The 22,648-nt window shown below is 41.0% G+C and overlaps 1 protein-coding gene across 2 annotated transcripts in view; it reads left to right on the top strand.

The window, feature by feature from the left end:
- Positions 1–3,162: 3,162 nt before the first annotated feature.
- The window catches only part of LOC139530246 (chemokine-like protein TAFA-5), a 210,727-nt gene continuing 191,241 nt past the window's right edge, over positions 3,163–22,648 (top strand). The window contains exon 1 of one of the 2 annotated variants that reach the window (XM_071326461.1): positions 3,163–3,613. In XM_071326461.1, coding sequence (XP_071182562.1) covers positions 3,502–3,613 — 112 coding nt within the window. In that variant the 5' untranslated portion in view covers positions 3,163–3,501. The remainder of the gene's footprint in view (positions 3,614–22,648) is intronic. The other variant, XR_011665984.1, reaches the window with a different exon arrangement.

Here is a 22,648-nt window from a genome sequence, read left to right as displayed (position 1 = left end):
TCGATAGCCCAAGTGCCTATTTTCAACTCAGCCTCTGCTGTCTCTCTCTGCTTAGTCCCTTCCTTCCTAAAAACGTATTGTTTATTTAGGTCTACTTCGCTGTCCCTTGCACTCTGCTTCCCCTCTCTTAGCTCTCCTTCCATTGTGTTCAGCTGAACCCTGGTTGGTGTTCCCCCTACCAGATAACCTGCCTGTGTCCACTTCAACTTTAACCCTTCCCACACCTTCTTACATTCTTTCCACTGTACTTTTCCCCCTGCCCTTTCCTGCATACGCTGGTCTAGATACTCGTTAAATTTCAGTTTTGGAGGTTGCGAAGCTGCCATAGTGATGGAATGATTATGACTATCTGAATATACTTAGCCCGTCACTGTTTGGAGACAGCGATGTATTCTTGGAGAAACAATTACTCGTACTCTGTCTTATCTCAGAGCTCCTCCGTCGTATACCCAGAGTTTGTCGAGACATGCAACCCAATTTAAACCCTTGTGAGACGCTGTGTACAGTTAAAACCTCACCGGTCACAGCCGGTCTGTTGGTTTACTAGTCAATTAACAATATGCCTCATTCGTATACCTCGTGCACTCAGGTAGCAACTCTACAACACATTTAACCAGTCATGAGCTAAGTTATGGTATGTAAATCACCTTGTACTTGTATCAACCGAACTATTGGTCATATTCAACACATAGATCTATTCCTCATCGGAGCGCTGCCGAACTGTCTGAATAGCATCTCTTCTAGGTCTGTATCTTCCCTAGTTACTGCACAAAAAACATTAGTATCTCTTCTAGGTCTGTATCTTCCCTAGTTACTGCACAAAAAACATTAGTATCTCTTCTAGGTCTGTATCTTCCCTAGTTACTGCACAAAAAAACATTAGTATCTCTTCTAGGTCTGTATCTTCCCTAGTTACTGCACAAAAAACATTAGTATCTCTTCTAGGTCTGTATCTTCCCTAGTTACTGCACAAAAAAACATTAGTATCTCTTCTAGGTCTGTATCTTCCCTAGTTACTGCACAAAAAACATTAGTATCTCTTCTAGGTCTGTATCTTCCCTAGTTACTGCACAAAAACATCTCATAACACACGATTACACATTTACCACATGTCCGGCCACATATATTTACTTCACTGCTTGGTGGAATTTTGGTGATAAATTTCCACAAAACTCATACTCACACTCGGTATAACTGATCTTAAATTTGGATTTAGGCTATACGACAATATGCAAAGTTTGTTGTAACAGGTTTTGCTTGCCTTTTTCAATGGTCGACCAGAGATCAGTTCCCCGAGTTGAGCAGAGTTCTGTCCTCCCCCGGATTGGCTCGTCTGTCTCCTCGAGCCGTCCTTTCACCAATTCGCTCCCGCACTCTCACGTTTTATGGGTCTTTAGTAAACCATCCTCTGCTACCAAAGTTCTGTTGATAAAAGGTGAGGTGCACAGGTGAGCGAGTCGGTCAAGGATCGACTCAGACGAGGAGTTAAAGTTTAACAATCAGCAGTTTATTCAGAGTAAATATATTTGGTACTGCGCATGCGGGGCTCCGTCTTAGAACTCCGAGTGAGCTGAAAGAGGAGAGCCCCTAAAACAGGTTGATTACAGATTATATACAGTACAGAAAGTAGGTTGATTCTTTGAAGTCCTGGTCCTCTGGTTGGCTCTGGTCCGGGCGTAGTCCATGCTTATTGGTCCACCATTGTTGTTGAAGAATGTCCCTTGCTTAATGTCTGTTTTGAATTTCCCAACTGACGTGGGTGCACAATGTTAATAAGCTTAGGATCCCTAGAAGCTCTATTAGGTATTAATGCGGTGTGTGTGGTTCTCTGTGTTTGAGTGTAAATGTGCGTGGGTGTGTGTGTGTCTACCAGCCATCAGCAGATATGTCATCACAAGATGAAGTCCCTTAGACCTCTGCGGTTGACCCAGTTCCTGTTTTCTTGGCTGTATGTGGAAACATTAGTATGGCATGCCAGAAGCAGGTTGTGCAACATACTGCAAACACACTTGTAATATAAGTTCATTCGCTTTTGCCTTTTGTTACTAAAGGCTAATGCATAGATATAAAAGCCTATCTTGGCTTCAAGCATATATGAGCATAAAAGTTTTTCTTACAGTAACCCCTACACCAAAACCCTCAATGTCAAATGGAGGCGCACGCATAGGGCTTCAACATGGGCCTATGACTCCTTTCCATTCGGAAACTCCCGGTTGCCGCATCGAAAGTGCCCTACATCGCGAAGTCTGCCTCCGTGAAATGCTGTCTGCAGATACTGCTAGCTCGAGCTGGCACGTCCTTCCTCTTCAGGACATGGAGCCACTTCTTCAAAAGTTGTAGGTCCTTGGGCAGCCGATGGTAGTTTACAGAGTTTTTTTTGTTGTTGAGACAATTCATTACAGTCTGGCGCTTTACAGTTCATGTTTGAATTACTACTTGCTGTTGCCATCTTCATTGTCTGCCCCTAAACTCACTCTCTTCGATTCACTCTACACTCGAAAACTCAATACCACAGACAATTAGCTGATTCCTGCCAGTGTCGCACTGGCGTCAGTCGTTACTATGGCAATTTAAAATGGCGCTGACCATAGCTCAAGTAAACCTTGTGGGCGATCAAAATACTAAATATAGAGAAGTTTTTATGCTAATTGCTTAGATTTACTTCCTAAAGTATTTCCATTCCCCTTTAAGGATTTGAACAGATACAGAGTTAATCTAACACCTGAATCGACACTAGGTAACACTGGACAATTTACTGTGCATGTGCGCAATCAACAGCCTTTGTGTGCCCAACGGAATGTATTACCATAGAGTGGAGACTGCCATATTGTCTCATTGGTCAGAAATTAAGCAGTTTAATAGACACTTACAATTATGGCAGGATTATGCTCTTTCCCATGTGCCTGAAGTCAAAACTTCCCCGATACCGCAGGGAGGAAGAAGACCTTTGCTTTGCACATTATCTCAAAAAGCATGTTCTCTCGCTTTTCATGTTGCACTGTTTTCACACGCACTGTTGTGCCAATCTGTCATCATTTGAATATCACTATATTTCTTCCCTTTCTTACTTCTTCAAAGTATTCATTTTACAAGATTTCTCCACTTTGTTTCAATCTCTGTGACCAAGATTGCCTCAGGTGAGTGGCACGAGGTTGCGGGAACATTTCCTCCTCCAAAGCATTTTTTGGGGGAGATGTCAACATCCTGCTTTGAATACATTCTATCCATTCTCAGGGAAGAAGGAATCAGCTTGGAATCATTTATGTCTAATTTGTGGTTAGATAATTTGCTATCTAAAGAACATTTACCATCGTAAAGGACACTCATCACGAACTAAACATCATTCCGTTTCACAGTGCATTACGTATACTCGGACACCGGGGTTTATCTGGGACTAGTGCGCTCTGGAGATTTTGGGCGGATTACTCGTGGCGAGAGCCGTTGCCTCCGAGGGTGACCTGGCTGGTGAATTTTCAATTTCTTTTTACTCTGGGGAACTCAATGGCTTCGTCTTGTAAACTGGGTCGGTGGAGGAATGTCACTGCCTGGCCAAGAATGTCTTCAACTTTCTGGGCTGCGGTGCTACTGACCAGCCTGCTGATAATTTACTGCGGTAAGAATGGTCGGTTTCAGTAGGCTATATAACCAGTTTCAGTAGGCTGTACCCATGTGTTTTGTTTTTATTGGATTTATGTTCATAACGGTTTTTGATTGGCTGATTACGGTCTTGGGTATGGATATGAACACACACACACACCTCCATTACTTTGAATCTAGTTCTGAATCTAGTGACATGGTTTTATTAGTGCAAATAAAAACGTTATAACCTACTATAAATTTGCTGTATGAAGAGTGTTATACAGGTTGTCTCTTTACTTTCTAAACCAGATAATAATATAAATCTGTGACATTTGGTGATGAGAATAACGCTGTGCTGATGATGCTGGGTTTTACATTCTGTATGTCTCCCTGAATCTGAATGTTTCATCGTTCCCCGTCCGCAGCTCTAGTGCTGAAAGATGCCCAGTGGGAAATTCCTCCCAAGTCCTAAATCTGACTTACCTTGTCAGCACCAGCTCACTATTCCACCTGAGGATTGCTGCTGTTCAGCTGAGCGTGCAGAGTTTAGGAACAGCAGTCACTCTCAATACAAGTCGTTGTCACACATTGTTCCTGAATGAAAAAGTTATAATACATAGTCTGCAATGTTAGGGTATAGCCAGCCCAAACTTGCGATAGGTTATCAATGTGTATAGTCCATATATACAGAGTGGTTTTGAAATGTCACAGGTTTTTATTGTGCAAACATTGAGTATGGCAAGCAAACTGAAACAAATGGAGATTGGTATGACCTAAGTCAGAAAGAGAGACTTCTAGAATGTGGGTCTCATTCAACCTCTAACAACTCTACGCTCTCTCTTGTTCTCTCTGTATTGCTCTCTCTCTCTCTCTCACACTCTTCTCTCTCCTTTGCAGTCTGTCTGTCTCAATGAATGCTGTTGGTTGCGCACCTCCTCTTGTACTTGTGCTTTGTCCACTGGGACCTGCAGCAGAGGTCTTGCTGCATCATTTCACACCAAAAAAAAAGAGAACAAAAGTCTATTTGACAGAGTGGTGGCACCAGGCAGGGTTTTCTCTCTGGGTACCAATGCATTTGTTTCATCACCAGATTCGTATTCAGTATGGTACAGGTGGATCTTGATTGGTATTTCATCCATTGTTTATCCTGGGGCTATAGCTTTGATCAAATCAAACATTATTTGTTATATGCTTCGTAAACCACAAGTGTTTAGTGATAAAGTGATACGTTGTAAATAGTAGCAGCAATGTATGGGATGAGTGCAAAACGTGTCAATGCAGTTAGTTAAATAGTCTGGGTAGCTATTTGGTTAACTAACTTTTTAACAGTCTTATTGCTAAACGTAGAAGCTGTTCAGGGTCCTGTTGGTTCTTTGCGGTTGGATGCAAGCAGTTGCCATACCAAGTGGTGATGCAGCCAGTCAAGATGCTCTCAGTGGTGCAGCTGTAGAGCCTTTTGAGGATCTGAGGGCCCATGCCAAATCTTTTCAGCCTCCTGAGGGGAAAGAGGCATTGTCATGCCCTCTTCATGACTGTGTTGGTGTGTTTGGTCCATGATAGATCCTTAGTTATGTGGACACAGAGGAACTTGAAGCTCTCGACCTGCTCCACTACAGCCCTGTCAATGTGAATGGGGGAGTGCGCGGCCCTCCGTTTCTTGTAGTGCACAATCAGCTTTGTCTTGCTGACGTTGAGGGAGAGGTTGTTGTCCTGGCCTCCTCCCACTGTTGTGTTGTCGGCAAACTTAACGAGGGTGTTGGAGTCGTGCTTGGCCACGCAGTCGTGTGTTAACAGGGAGGACAGGAGGGGACTAAGCACGCACCCAAGGGGCCCCCGTGTTGAGGGTCAGCGTGGCAGATGTGTTGTTGCCTACCCTCACCACCTGGGGCATCCCGTCTGGAAGTCCAGGATTCAGTTGCAGAGGGATATGTTTAGTCCCCTGGTGTTGAATGCTGCATTGTAGTCAATTAACAGCACTCTCACGTAGGTGTTCCTTTTGTCCAAGTGGGAAAGGGCAGTGTGGAGGGGGATCTGTGGATCTGTTGGGGTGGTATCCAAACTGGAGTGGGTCCAGGGTGTCTAGGATAATGGTGTTGATGTGAGCCATGACCAGACTTTCAAAACATTTCATGGCTACAGATGTGAGTTATTTAGACAGGTTACCTTGGCATTTTTGGGGACAGGGACTATGGTGGTCTGCTTGAAACATGTAGCTTTTATGTAGCTATTACAGACTGGATCAGGGAAAGGTTGAAAATGTCAGTGAAAACACTTGCCAGCTGGTCAGCGCATACTCGGAGTACGTTTCCTGGTAATCTGAATGTTAGCCTGTTTAAAGGTCTTACTCACATCGGCTACAGAGAGAGTGATCACACATTCGTCTGGAACAGCTTGTGCTACCATGCATCGTCCAGTGTTGCTTTCCTCGAAGTGAGCATAAAAGGCATTTAGGTGGTCTGGTGGGCTCGCGTCACTGGGCAGCTCGCGGCTGCGTATCCCTTTGTGGTCCGTGATAGTTTGCAATCCCTGCCACATCGGACGAAAGTCAGAGCCGGTGTAGTAGGATTCCATCTTAGTCCAGTATTGATGCTATGCCTGTTTGATGGAGGGCGTAGCGGGATTACTTAAAAGCATCCGGGTTAGTGTCCCGCTCCTTGACAGCGGCAGCTCTAGCCTTTAGCTCAGTGAGGATGTTGTCTGTTATCCATGACTTCTGGTCGGGATATGTTCATACGGTCACTGTGGGGACAATGACGTCACTGAAATTATTAACCCGGTGACTGATGTGGTAAACTCCTCAATATGATCGGATGAGTCACAAATCATATTCCAGTCTGTGCTAGTAAAACAGTCCTGTAGCTTCGCATCGTTGGACCACTTCAGTATTGAGCGCGTCACTGGTACTTCCTATTTTAGTTTTTGGTTGTAAGCAGGAATCAGGAGGATAGAGTTATGGTCAGATTTACCAAATGGAGGGTGAGGGAGAGCTTCGTATATGTCTCTGTGTGAGGAGGAAAGGTGATCTATAGGTTTTTACAGGTGACAGACTGTTAGAAAGGTAAGGCAGATTTCAGTTTTCCTTCATTAAAATCACCAGCCACTATGAGCATCACCTCTGGGTGAGCAATTTCTTGTTTGCTGATGGCCCTATACAGCTTGTTGAGTGAAGACCAAGGAGCTCTCCAAACAGGTCTGGGACAAAGTTGTGGAGAAGTACAGATCAGGGTTGGGTTATAAAAAATATCAGAAACTTTGAACATCCCACAGAGCACCATTAAATACATTATTAAAATATAGAAAGAATATGGCACTAAAACAAAACTGCCAAGAGAGGGCCGCCCACCAAAACTCACGGACCAGGCAAGGAGGGCATTAATCAGAGGCAACAGAGAGACCAAAGATAAACCTGAAGGAGCTGCAAAGCTCCACAGCGGAGATTGGAGTATCTGTCCATAGGACCACTTTAAGCCATACATTCCACAGAGCTGGGCCTTACGGAAGGGTGGACAGAAAAAAGCCATTGATTAAAGAAAAAAATAAGCAAACACGTTTAGTGTTCGCCAAAAGGCATGTGGGAGACTCCCCAAACATATGGAAGAAGGTACTCTGGTCAGATGAGACTAAAATTGAGCTTTTTGACCATCAAGGAAAATGCTATATCTGGCACAAACCCAACACCTCACATTACCCCGAGAAAACCATCCCTACAGTGAAGCAAGGAGGTTGTAGCATCATGCTGTGGGGATGTTATTTATCGGCAGGGACTGGGAAACTGGTCAGAATTGAAGGAATGATGGATGGCGCTAAATACAGGGAAATTCTTGAGGGATAACCTGTTTCAGTCTTCCAGAGATTTGAAACTGGGACGGTGGGTCAGCTTCCAGCAGGACAATGACCCTAAGAATACTGCTAAAGCAACACTTGAGTGGTTTAAGGGGAAACATTTAAATGTCTTGGCCTAATCAAAGCCCAGACCTCAATCCAATTGAGAATCTGTGGTATGACTTAAAGATTGTTGTACACCAGCGGAACCCATCCAACTTGAAGGAGTTGGAGCAGTTTTTCCTTGAATAGTGGGCAAAAATCCCATTGGCTAGATGTGCCAAGCCAATAGAGACATACTCCAATAGACTTGCAGCTGTCATTGCTGCAAAAGGTGGTGGGGGGGTGTGAATAGTTATGCACGCGCAAGTTCTGTTTTTTTGTCTTATTTCTTGTTTCACAATAAAAAATATTTAGTATTTTCAAAGTGGTTGGCATGTTGTGTAAATCAAATGATACACAATGATCCAGGTTGAAAGGCAACAAAATAGGAAATATGCCAAGGTGGGTGAATACTTTCGCAAGCAAGCCACTGTATATACACACAGTGGTGTTAGGAAACCCCTAGAATACAGGCATATGAGGTCTACTAGTCACATTATGCTGGCTTGCAAAGTGAACTGTAATAACTAGCAGAATCCACACTCTTAACCTGCATTCAAAATAACTCCCAGGATAGGAAATATTAATCAATGAGACTACCTAAATCATCTAAACTGGAACAACCAACTCAGGAATGGGTGCAATAAAGTTCGTGAAGATAACCAAGAATTTACAACTTTCAGATGAGACTGAAATAAGGTGACGATTAATATTGACTGCTATTGATGTAACATATTATTAGGCCTTTAAGAGTTTATTCGGAAGATAACAGCTCTATAAATATTATTTAGTGGTGCCCCTCCTCTCTAGTTAATTACATTTACATGATTAGTTCAATCAGGTAATATTAATTACAGAGAAAGTATTTTATAGAATAGCATGTCATAACACTTAATCCGGCATAGCCAAAGACACGACACCTGCCTTTGATAACAGAGAGCCAAGGTGACCCAGTAAACGAAGCTTTCTCTCTAAAATCCGACTTCCTCCCAGGTCCCCGTCTCTATTCCCAATTCTCCCACAGCTCCTCTCCTGGCACACCTATATAGAGGAAGACACAAAGCAATTAGTGGGCCTAGGTGTGTACCAATTGGCTTTACACTGAGTACCTATATCCTGAGGAGGGTGCTGTCGTGTCGTCTTCCTCCGGCTGGTCACTGAACTCTCACAGATGTTAAAGGTTCTAGGTAGATCCCTTTGCCATACAAATAACCCTTGTCTACCAAAAAGGGTTCTTCAGATGAAAATGGTTCATGGTAAATGTTTTTTTCTATGAAGATCAATGGCTTTAGGCTGATATAAACAAAGCCTTGATCTACAGTGCATTTTGTATGTCATTAAAGATACCTTTAACAAGTGTCTGAGAAAATTATGTTAGTGGGTGACGGTGAGGGTCAGTTCATGTAATTTATACAAGAATATCAAGAGTATCGTTGGAAGCTACCCACATGGTCAGACTTTAGCCCGCCAACCTGCTAACACTGTACCTTACGCCCTGTTATACGATGGTGTCAGCTGCAGTAAATTGGGTGAGTGAAAAGGGCTGTTAGATTCCACTTGGATGTCTTTGATGCTAGGATGCAGCAGCAAACAATTTTCACAGCTGTCTGAAAGCAAAATCACCTCTGCTCTGTTTGGGATTATTTTAGCCACTGCTCTCAAAATGGCACTGAAAACACATCTTATCCATGAGACCTGTCAATATGGAACAAAACCACGCACGCACACACAATCCACCTCTATCCCTTAAAATGCATTAAAGTTGCTCTGAAAAGCAATGGGAGGACTGTCAGCTTGTTAGTGAGAAGGGTTCTATTGATTTAAGTGACTTCGGCTATTTCAGCCATACCCGTTACTGACAGGTGAATAAAATTGAGTGCATAGCCATGCAATCTCCATAGACAAACATTGGCAGTAGAATGGCCTTACTGAAGAGCTCAGTGACTTTCAATGTGGCACCATCGCAACACCACTACAATTTTATTTTATTTACAATGACATACTAGATGATTCTGTGCGTCCAACGTTGTGGCAACAGTTTGGGGAAGGCCCTTTCCTGTTTCAGCATGACAATGCCCCCATGCACAAAGCGATGTCCATACAGAAATGGTAGGTCACACAAGCTCACAGAACGGGACCGCCGAGTGTTGAAGTGTAGCGCATAAATATAGGCTGTCCTCAGCTACAACACTCACTCCCGGGCTGTTTTTATGGTTCAGGCTAGGGCCCTTAGTTCCAGTGAAGGGAAATCTTAACGCTACAGCATAGAATTTGGCATAGGTCCTCAGATCCTCCAAAAGTTCTACAGCTGCACCATCGAGAGCATCCTGACTGGTTGCATCACCGCCATGTATGGCAACTGCTAATCGCACAACATCAGTGCCCGACCTCACTAATGCTCTTGTAGCTGAATGGTAGCATGTCCCCGCAGAAGAATGGAGTGCTGTTATAGCAGCGAAGGGGGGGACCAACTCCATAATAATACCCATGATTTTGGAATGAGATGTTTGAAGGGCACATACTCTTGGTATTGTAGTGTATTTGGCAACTTTAGGTGTGAATGATATACATTTTAGAATCCTTAGAAATCAAAACATATACAGTGGTTCCTCCTTTAAAAGTTGCGAGCTTACACCGCGGGACTTAGAGGTACCCAGTGTCACGGCTTCATTGCTCCAGACCACCACAAGGGGGAGTTAGAGCACTCATTATGCATTTGGGTCCAAAGGTTTTTATATGACGAATCATATCTAGTGTTTCCAATGACGAATTTGACATGAGCCACCCGTCCCTGGTGACTTTCTTCAGCAAAGATGGCTGACAAATCATTACGGGGGAATCAAATGTAAGTAATTATAACGTCATAACGAGTCAAGCTAAAAATGTACAATTGAGTGGAATATGTTAGTTAATGTAGAGACAAACGATTGTCCATATTTTTTTGTCATAAAGTTAATTTACAAAAATCGCTAATTAGCAAATTAACCTCTAATTCCTCCCAAACCCGGATCCGGGAGCACCCCCCACAGTAAAAAAGCTGACTAGCATAGCCTAGCATAGCGTCACAAGTAAATACTAGCATCTACATATCATTAAATCACAAGTCCAAGACACCAGATGAAAGATACAGATCTTGTGAATCCAGCCATCATTTCTGATTTTTAAAATGTTTTACAGGGAAGACACAATATGTACATCTATTAGCTAACCACGTTAGCAAAAGACACCACTTTTTTTTACTCCACCATTTTTTTACTCCATCAGTAGCTATCACAAATTCGACCAAATAAAGATATAAATAGCCACTAACCAAGAAACAACTTCATCAGATGACAGTCTGATAACATATTTATTGTATAGCATATGTTTTGTTAGAAAAATGTGCATATTTCAGGTATAAATCATAGTTTACCATTGCAGCCACCATCACAACTCTCACCAACGCGACTAGAATAACTACAGAGAGCAACGTGTATTACCTAATTACTCATCATAAAACATTTCTTAAAAATACACAGCGTACAGCAATTGAAAGACACAGATCTTGTGAATCCAGACAATATTTCAGATTTTCTAAGTGTTTTACAGCGAAAACACAATATAACGTTATATTAGCTTACCACAATAGCAAACATCACAACAGCATTGATTCAAGCAAAAACATAGCGATAAGTATAAGCCACCAAAAGATATTAATTTTTTCACTAACCTTCTCAGAATTCTTCAGATGACAGTCCTATAACATCATATTACACAATGCATATAGAGTTTGTTCGAAAATGTGCATATTTAGCGGCACAAATCGTGGTTATACAATGTGAATAGTGGCCAAAACTTCAAGAAATCTGTCCTGCGCCATCTTGGAGAGGAACCTATTCTAATCGAAAACTATTCATAAACTTGACTAAAAAATACAAGTTGGACAGCAAATGAAAGATAAATTAGTTCTTAATGCAATCGCTGTTTTCGATTTTTAAAATGAACGTTACTGCGCAATACAGCGTGCGCTAAAGCGAGACCGCACCATAATTCATGGCGGAATTATTATTTGACATTTGTCAACATAAGTACGAATTAACAGCATAAAGACTGCTTACTATTAGCTGAGCTTCCATCAGAATCTTGGGCAAGGTGTCCTTTCTCCAGAACAATCGTCTTTGGGTTGAAAGATGTCCTCTTGTCCTCTCGAAATAGCCGCTAACGTTAGCCACCCACTGGAGAGGTGTCCAACTCGTGAAAGCGCGTCACAAAGAAATCCAGGAAAATCGCAATAAACTGCTATAAACTGCTATAAGTCGGTTTAAATTAACTGCCTTATGAAGTTTTTAAGACAAAAAACAAATTAAATCAGAGCCGGAGATATAGAACTGCTAAACCGAAAGCTTTTGAAGAAGCCATGCCGGTGTCCCTGCTGCGTCAGGCGCCTCGTCGAAAAGGTCGATACTTCCGTTCCAAGAGGTTTTATACTCCCCCAGATGGTGCTATCCGCTCCATTCAAAGTCTCACCGCTTACTGACATCTAGGGTCCCGTGTGGCTCAGTTGGTAGAGCATGGCGCTTGCAACGCCAGGGTTGTGGGTTCATTCCCCACGGGGGGACCAGGATGAATATGTATGAACTTTCCAATTTGTAAGTCGCTCTGGATAAGAGCGTCAGCTAAATGACTTAAATGTAAATGTAAATGTAGGGGAAGGCGTATGCAGTGCATGTAGGCCCATACCTTATAAGGGCATTTATAAACCGACCCTGGAACAGAGACCTCAATTTCAGAAATCTCACTTCTTGACAGGAAGTGAGCTGCAGAATGACTTATGTTTCACTCAGAGAAATAATTCAAACGGTTTTAGAAACTAGAGAGTGTTTTCTATCCAATAGTAATAATAATATGCATATTGTACAAGCAAGAATTGAGTATGAGGCAGTTTAATTTGGAGACGATATTTTCCAAAGTGGAAACAGCACCCCCTAGATTGACAAAAGGTTAACTGACAAGCTAACATTAGCCAGCTAGCGTTATGACATGAGTACAGTATGACATTGTAATTTGTGTTGTTTAATGTTTTAGGACTCTTGAGAAAACCAGCAAACCAGGCTGTCTTCTTGGGAAACAGTGGATTTAAAGAATCTAGCTAGCTAAAGCATTTACTGCAAATTGAATGAACTATTGTGTAAACTTGCCGCGCAATGCAGCTGAAGTAACATAGCTAGCTAGCTATTTACTTGCTTATTGTGTAGTGGAGGATAAAAATAACTGTATGCCTATGGATGTTTAGCTAGCTACAATATGTAGCCGATCTGTGTATGGACCCTAAAACGTTAGGTTCTGAAATAATATTCATACCAATCTATGAACCTCAGCTATCATAGTTGTCGTATCAACTTCAAGTCTGAATGGCATTAATGAAGCCTATGGATTGAGTAGAATATAATAACTTTTGTGCCAAGGATGCAAGTCCTATATACATGTACTGTAATTATTACCACGCATGAGATCCCCGCATTGTAGCCTGTACATTGAATATATTCACTGATCATGTACTCTTCCTTGGCAAATATGGGCTGTATGATGAGACTATAGGCTATTGATGATTTGAGAAAGTCGTGAAAAAAAGCTTGCACTCTGTTCCTTGCCTCATACTGCACACGCTGTTCTCTCATCAAATGATGACATTCTCTCCCAGACTCATGGATATACATTTTTGGAGCGTAGCATATGGTAACCAGTCCATCCAGTATGCCTAATAATACAGTCCACACTCAAAGGCGATTGATTACGAGAATGTGTTTAATTTTGGAGAAGAGGCTTGACCAATTATGTACCAAAGACAGTTTAAATCAGTTTTCTTTGTTTTTCTGCTGAGTCGTGAACCACACGACGTTCGTGCACATGTTGATTTTGTCCACCCACACCAGACGCAATCACGACACGCAGGTTGAAATATCAAAACAAACTCTGAACCAACTATATTTAATTTGAGGACAGGTCGAAAAGCATAAAAAATGTATGGCAAATTAGCTAGCTAGCTTGCTGTTGCAAGCTAATTTGTCCTGGGATATAAACATTGGGTTGTTATTTTACCTGAACTGCACAAGGTCTTCTACTCCAACAATTAAGCCAAAGATAAAAGTGTCAACCGAGTTTGTTTCTAGTACTCTCTCCTCCGTCAGGCTTCTTCTTCTTTGGACTTTATGTGGCGGTTGGCAACCAACTTTAAGGTGCATTACCATCACCAACTGGACTGGAGTGTTGCCCTCAGTTAATCTTTCAATCACCCATGTGGGTTTGTGCTTCAAAAAAACAATGAGGAGATGGGGGAGGAAGGACTTGCAGCTCATCAAGCGCCACAAATAGAACCAAGTTCTATTTTATAGCCTGGCTACGCAGATACGTGCGAGCAGTGTGAGTGCAATGATTGAACAACATGTACATTTATTTTGCAACGCTCGCGCACACAACGCAAGCGGTGTGGTCAGCATGTTAGTCATTGTGCATGTTGTTTCAAAGCCTATGATTTCCACTCAGTTTCAACCTGTTGTTGAACTTCTTTTTTTCAAATTGATCATTCAGTGAGGTGAGTTTTAAAAGCAAGATACTGTTTTGATGACAAGTATTTGATGTGATTTTGGATTGCATTTATGTCAGAGTGGTTAGAGGGACAGTAGAGTACCAGGCCATTGACTAACTGATGGTCGTTAGTGAGTTGGGTACTACCAGTGCATGTCCAGAATGCATAAGAGGACATTTTCTCAACGGTTATGTGGAATTTTACTGCGGGCATGACTCATGACTGCCGGTATGGTGGCAATAAGGTCACTGCAACAGCCTTAGATGTGACAATGGCCATGGATTAAGAATATGATATTTTAAACATTGACAAGCTTGGCCTTGTGGCCTTGTATTGTGTGCTGGCTCCCTCCCCTGGTTGCTACCCGTCAGGCAATCTTATCATTCCATTGTGTTCTCCTCAATCATGTTAGCGGCAATGAGGGGCCTGCATTTGTTTTAGATCTGGAAGTTGATGAGGAAGTGTTAGTCAATTCTGTCATAAATCTAAAGTTTCTCCGGGATGAATTATTACACTGGGAGCCACAATGAATGGAAAGACATTCATTGACACAATAGTTAGGGCTTAAGGGTATTTTATGACTTTGTCTTAATTTTTGTCCTTATCATTTTTCAGGATAAGACCAAATGCCTTGACACTGAATTAGTTGCAATACTCTAAAATGGCTGGCTTCCCTGCTTAGGGTGAAATGTGTCTTCAATCAATTGCTCACAGGGAGCAGTGTCCAGTCATTTGTCAGACGGTACCATTCCTCAGTTCACAATCATTTGCTTCTGTTGCTGCAATGTAATTGGTTTTCTGAAATCAGAAAAAGACATTCCACAGTGAAAAAAGCTCTCACCATACAATGACCATGAGCCCCTTGAGGAAATGATACCGGATGTATAGAATCACCATTGTGAGGTGGTGTTGGATTTTCTATTTCACACCTGGCAATAGGCTGGAAAATCACCTTCAGATATGGCCATATTTACTTTCTCCTTCCTTATTCTCTGGCCTGTTTTACTCTAACCCATTCAGACAGAGGCGGTATAAAGGGGCATTGATGTAAATCCTTAACCCCGACTTTTACCTCAGAGGCATGAACATAATGTTCCTTTGGGCAAGACGAGGATGCAGCAGAGTTATTCAATTAATGTTTTATCAGCTTGGAACACTTTATGGCCAAAGATGCCATTTTTGGAACAAACTGTTCTATCCACTGAGAGGTGCAAAGCCTGCTCTTTCCATGACAATGACTGACCAGGTGAAAACTATGATACCTTACTGTCACTTTTTAAATCCACTTCAATCAGTGTAGATTACGGGGAGGAGACAGGTTAAAGATTGATTTTTAAGGCTTGAGACAATTGAGACATGAATTGTGTGCCATTCAGAGGGTGAATGGGCAAAAGGTACCAGGCACAGCGGTTTGAGTGTGTCAAGAACTGCAATGCTGCTGGGTCTTTCACACTCAACAGTTTCCTGTTTGTATAAAGAATGGGTGGTGGACCAAAATACATTTAGCCAACTTGACAGAACGCTGGGAAGCATTGGCATCAACATGGGCCAGCATCCCTGTGGAATGTTTTTCACACCTTGTAGGGTCTATCCCCTGACGAATTGAGGCTGTTCTGAGGTCAAAAGGGGGTGCAACTCAATATTAGGAAGGCACTGCTAATGTTTTGAACACTCTGTGTATATTATTGTCACATACACCAGATAGGTGCAGTGAAACGTGTTGTTTTACAGGATCAGCCGTGCCTTGCTCAAGGGTACATGGACAGATTTTTCACATTGTCAACTCAGATATTTGAACCAGCAACCTTTCAGTAAGTGGCCCCACACTCTAAACACTAGGCTACCTGCCGCCCTAACGATATCTGCCCAATGTGGGATTAGAACCAAGTATTTTAGCTGACTACACCACCAATCAGTCATAAATGTCACTGACAGAATATTAAATATACTGAGGTAAATGGAATGTGAAAAACGGTTGTTGTGTTCCATATAGAGTCAAAATGTTCTGGTGTGAGTGTTATTTGGTTAGTGTTATTGAGCATTTTCAGGATGGTTGAACATCATTGTGGTCTATGCACTTGTAGGTATAGCTTACTCATCTGCATTGTCCAAGACCTGAATATCTATGCTCAGACAACCTCACACTAAATCAAATCATCCAGATGTATCACTCAATTAGCACGCCACCCAGCGTAGTTCTTTATTTCTTTTGTTAGATTGCTTCCTTTTTCAGTGTGTCACCCTGATTACGTTGAGGAACACCACAGGGACGTGTTTGATTATGTTCCCTGGCACACCATCCATCTGTGGACTGGGGTAAACAAAAGAGCAATAACAGCTCAACAAAGATAAGATTTGATTTACTACTGTTCCCTTTTATCACTAGATATTACAATTACCTTACATCAAGCCATTATATTTTAGAAGTCGTTGTTGGTCCTCTGTATACGTCATAATACTTATCTTTCTCAAAGTGCTGACAGTTTGTTTGCTCTACCAGGGTGTGTGGATCGCCATCATTTCAGGTTTCCAAGACAGAATGATGCATGCTCAAGTAGGGTTGGGGTCAATTCCATCTGAACTCAATTCACTGCGTGAGAGTTGCAAAATGGTTTGAAACATTATTCATGATTAGGAAGATAAATGGTTACCCTACTTACGACCCAAAATTATTTAAGTACATCCTCTCCCTGGAGATGATGCCTGATGTTATGTTATATAATATCATATTGTTAAATAATATACAGTTGAAGTCGGACGTTTAGATACACTTAGGTTGGAGTCATTAAAACTCGTTTTTAAACCACTCCACAAATTCGGGATCGGTGTCCCGTCCACGGGATGGTTGAGCTAACGTAGGCTAATGCAATTAGCATGAGGTTGTAAGTAGCAAGAACATTTCCCAGGAAGTTTAAATTCTTGTTAATCTAACTGCACTGTCCAATTTACAGTAGCTATTACAGTGAAATAATACCATGCAATTGTTTGAGGAGATGCACCGTTTTGAACATGAAAAGATTATTAATAAACAAATTAGGCACATTTGGGCAGTCTTGATAGACAATTTTGAACATAAATGCAATGGTTCATTGGATCAGTCTACAACTTTTCACATACTCTGCTGACATCTAATGTCCAGAATCTCAATTGCATCTGTGCTGGAATAATACATTATTGCCTTTCTCTTGCATTTCAAAGATGATGGTACAAAAAAAATACAAAATAACGTTTTTTTTGTACTATCTTTTACCAGATATATTGTGTTTCATTCTCCTACATTCCTTTCATATTTCCACAAACTTCAAAGTGTTTATTTTCAAATGTACCAAGAATATGCATATCCTTGCTTCAGGGCCTGAGTTACAGGCAGTTAGATTTAGGAATGTAATTTTAGGTGAAATTTGAAAAAAAAGGGGCGGATCCTTAAGAGAAGACACTCTAATGTACTTGTCTTCTTGCTCAGTTGTGCACCAGGGCCTCCAACTCCTATTTTTGCGCTGTTCTGTGAATTGAGTAGTACACAGTGTACTTCAGTTTCTTGGCAATTTCTGACGTGGAATAGCCTTCATTTCTCAGAACAAGAATAGACAGATGAGTTTCAGAAGTAAGGTATTTTGTTTCTGGCCATTTTGAGCCTGTAATCGAACCCACAAATGCTGGTGCTCCAGATAATCAACTAGTCTAAAGAAGGCCAATTTTATTGCTTCTTTAATCAGAGCTACAGTTTTCAGCTGTGCTAACATAATTGCAAAAGGGTTTTCTGATCAATTAGCCTTTTAAAATTATAATCTTGGAATAGCTAACACAACGTGCCATTGGAACACAGGAGGGATGGTTGCTGATAATGGACCTCTGTAGATATTCCATAAAAAAATCTGCCGTTTCCAGCAGGATCCGCCCCTTTTTTTCCATTTTTGCCTAAAATGACATTCCCGAATTGAACTGCCTGGAGCTCAGGCCTTGAAGCAAGGATATGCATATACTTGGTACCATTTGAAAGCAAACACGTTGAAGTTTGTGGAAATGTGAAAGGAATGTAGGAGAATATAACACATTAGATCTGGTAAAAGATAATACAAAGAAAAAAACAACTGTTATTTTGTACTTTTTTGTAATTAAGAAAAAATGCAAGCGAAAGGCAATTTATTATTCCAGCCCAGGTGCAATTTAGATTTTGTCCACTAGATGGCAGCAGTGTATGTGCAACGTTTTAGACTGATCCAATGAGCCATTGTATTTCTGTGCACTCTCCTCAAACAATAGCATGGTATTATTTAACTGTAATATCTACTGTAAATTGGACAGTGCAGTTAGATTAACAAGAATTTAAGCTTTCTGCCAATATCAGATATCAGATACCAAATTTACTCAATATAATAACGTTTTTAATGAAAAAATGTTGTTAATATTGTTTTTATAGGTTGGAAACCATTTTATAAAAGCAATAAGGCCCTCTAACCCAGGAATTATCGAGAATAACACCCTCCTAAGGGCTGTTTCCCTGGCCCTTGTCTTTGCCTTGGGCATAAGGATAGCCCGTAGTCTGGTGTTATTTACACAATAGTTCCTGGGTTCTCATGCCTTATTGCTTTAATAGTTCAACCTCAAAGGATGGAGGTGGTGGTGTACATTGGACCTGCAGGCTAACAAAAGCAGCCTTTTATTTTGACCAGTATATTCCCCATAGTCATCATGACTACAATAAACTGCCTTAAAAGACACATGCAACATTTGATTGAAATGCATTTCAACTTTGTTTCTGAAGTAAAGTAATCTTCTGTAATGGTGTTGTTACGTGATGAGAAGTGATTGTGTGTTTCACAAGGAATGGTTGGCTACTCCATGACTCAGCCTCTATAACCTGCAGACCTACCATGTACACCAGCCAGCCATTACACTAACCTAATTACCCCCACGATACAATTGCTGCATTGTTCATACAGAATGTGAACACATTGTCAACATTGTAGTATGTTGTTTTTGTGGTGGTCTATACTGTAGCTGAATTTAAAGAAAACAAGTGAAACAGATAATTTGTACATGTACAATATTACCTCTACTTGATCTGACTCTATTTGAAATCATAAGTTGTAATATGTACAAACCCAAAATACTTGTAACATTTGGAAGCCAGAGCATTTTTACACATTTGCAGACATGTTCCTGTGAGAATAGTCTGGCTTATGTCTTGTAAACGTTTTAAAAACATAAAGTGGGGGCGGCAGGTAGCCTTGAGGTTAGAGCATTGGGCCGGTAACCAAAATCTATCTAGATCAAATCCCCGAGCTGACAAGGTAAAAATCTGTCGACCTGCCCCTGAACAAGGCAGTTAACCCACTGTTCCTAGGCCGTCATTGTAAATAAGAATTTGTTCTTAACTGACTTGCCTAGTTAAATAAAAATTTTAAAGTGGTATGTTAAAAGGGCCTTTAAACATTTTGGGAGGGTATGAGGAAGTGCATCTCAGAGAAGTCTGAGGCCATGGGGGATGTATTTTAAGCTTGCTGCCTCTTTTCCTTGAAGGGTTTGTTTACTTTGCGACAGATCAGCCATCACAGTGTCAAAACCATTTACCAGGCCGAATACAACATTCCTCTTCAAGTAAATTCGAGTAATCTCTATTATCCGAGCAACGGAAATTAGACTGGCATTCAGCTCCACACAATAATAAACAACACAAGAAATGCTCATTTAAATTGATATTGTTAACAGAGAAATGTTTAAAGTTGCTTTCCACACACACACACCACACACACATGGGTGTAACTTGTGCCTATGGTTCTATTTAGTCATTTCCTTTTCCCTTGTGTGCTTTATTTTGAATTTATTTACGTAGAAGTGCTTTAAAATGTATTTATTCCTAGCATTTGCTGTTTTGGTTTACTTATTTACCCGGAGTGACTTCCTTTTCTTTGAATTGGTTAACCCCTTTTGAGCGCTAGTCTCGTTGTGTGAATGAGTGTGCTAATTAGGGACCTGAGCCACACTCCCCACACCTGATGAGTATTGGGGTTAATGAGCTGCCCCTGCACAAAGACAGCTCTCATACAATGTTCAGAAGATTCAAGCAAGTTCAGCCACACTGCTACCACTGCGTCTGGGGAGAAAGGACAGGATGAGTGTGACCCTGATCGGGATGAAGCGCCGAACGATGTGCGAGTGCGTACCAATGATTTCCAGTATGATGACGTTACTGATGAAGCTTTTTCCACCCTCTCCAGACTTGGCCTGCTATGATGAGGCTGCGACTATCGCATTGAACCCCATGATGCCAATGCTGAAGCGACGAACGCTCCATGCCAATCAGCTGTGGATTTGATCGTGTATGTAGTTATGTGTTCCCGAGCTTCTCTTTGTGTTTTGTTGTGTTGCTTTTATCCTGTATACTTTTTAAAAAATTTATTTTTTTTATGCTAAGAAAAAATTTAGATCTTAAAGAACTATAAAAACTGACTGTGCTATTGGGATTTAAATAACTTTTTTTGACACAGGCAAACAATCACTCATGGAGAGGGAAGGCTTTATTCACATTGGAGAATGCATGTTAAACACATTCACACACCCTTAGACATTTATGAATTGACTCATTCAATATGAAAAGGCAAAAACCATTTGCTTGGAAGAATCCAGACAAATGCCACTCAGAATTCCTGGAGGGCCACATCAATGGGAAACTGCTTTTGCTGCTGTGGCAGTGTCTGAAGGAGCAGATGAGGCAGGGAGGAGAGAACAGGACATAACCAGTCAGAGGAAATTGTTTAGTCCACTGATCCAACAGCCAAGGGAATTAACACATGTAAAACAATAAATAAATTAGGCTCAAAGAAAAACAGCCTCATTTTATTTGAGCGGATGTGTTACAATGGGACAGATGCCAACCATATTTTATATTCATTCATCTTTCTTGTATGCAGTAGACCTTGAATATGGAGATGAATGTGGAGATGAATGTAAGGTAAGTTGTAGTGAAACCTAAACTAAAACCATCAATGGTAGTCTAGTAACACATCTCTTTAAATAATACACATTTGTCAATGGATAACTGGTGTAATGTGTCATACTGTAGACCCTATATATCAGCATTGAAATAACTTACGTCATTCATTTCAATGGAGTAAATCCACTGTCAATGGCAAGTCCTATATATGGTATTTTTTAAATATATTTAATGGATAGGACTGAGGGACCGCACATGCATACCATCCTGCCCCCACACATATGTGCACACCTAAGTTATTTTATTGCACAGAGCATTTTTTTGTTCTATATTGGTGTTTTCATGGTTAATTAGTACCCCCAAAACATTACATTTTTTTACTCAATACGTTAATTAGTTATGTATATAATGTTATCATCTGTTTAATGGAAAGATGTAAATTGCAATCCTCCTGGCATACATTTTGGGGACAGAAAGCATAATACTGGAGTGTTTCATGCGGGAACTGTGCCATAGACTGCATTAACCCCCTCCCGGGGCTGTTACTGTGATCGTATCATCGCCACACAAGCAGGCATGAGGGCAGTCAAATCACACGTGGCCGTGGTAGGGCGGCAGGTAGCCTAGTGGATATAGAGCGTTAGACTAGTAACCAAAAGGTTGCAAGATCGAATCCCCGAGCTGACAAGGTAAAAATCTAACTTTCTGCCACTGAACAAGGCAGTGTTCCTAGGCTGTCATTGAAAATAAGAATTTGTTCTTAACTGACTTCCCTAGTTAAATAAAATAAAAGTCATGGTAATTAGGCTTCTCCAAGCTCTGATGCTGATGGTCATTAGTAGCCTACCAAACTTGCTAACTGCCTGGTACTCAGCATTCTAATCACTGACATCAAGGCAAATGTAATTAAAAATCTAATCAAACACTTCACATGAGCTCATGTTGCGCAACATTTAGGCCATGCAATTGTGTGAGAAACAGAGTGATGGCCTCTATTAAAAATAGGAGGTTCTCATCAGCTTTCTATAGGCTAGGCCTACTATATTCTGAAAAGTCCTAATATTAAACACATTGGCTCTCTTTACAACAGTATAGCCTACCTAGCTGGCATAAAAATGAACCACGGGAAAAGTATCCTCCATTTGCTATTTAAGTGCATAGAAGACATGTATTTCTTTCCTACCACCCCTGTTTCGAGTGCATGATAATAGTCCATTCTAAATCATAACATATTTCACACATAGTATTTAGTATATGTAAAGACAAGATTAAATCAAGAATAGTGTGATGGGTGACAATATTAGCCTATCACTTGTGAATAATGCCCAGTTTAAGGCAAGAAACAGTGCATGCCTCATGTAGCCTAGCCCATGGGCCTATACAGTGCATTCGGAAAGTATTCAGAACCTTTGATCTTTTCCACATTTTACATACAGCCATATTCTAAAATGTATTAAATAAATACAAATTATCAACCTACACACAATACCCCATAATGACAAAGTGGAAACAGATTTTTAAGAGATGTTAGCAATAAAAAATGTACACTGCCATTCAAAAGTTTGCGGTTACTTAGAAATCTCCTTGTTTTTGAAAGAAAAGCACATTTCTTTGTCCATTTAAAATAACATAAAATGGATCAG

The sequence above is a fragment of the Salvelinus alpinus genome, chromosome 9 (assembly GCF_045679555.1).
Source record: "Salvelinus alpinus chromosome 9, SLU_Salpinus.1, whole genome shotgun sequence".
In the NCBI taxonomy this organism is placed as follows: Eukaryota; Metazoa; Chordata; class Actinopteri; order Salmoniformes; family Salmonidae; genus Salvelinus; species Salvelinus alpinus.
This window is presented reverse-complemented; position numbering and strand designations above follow the sequence as displayed.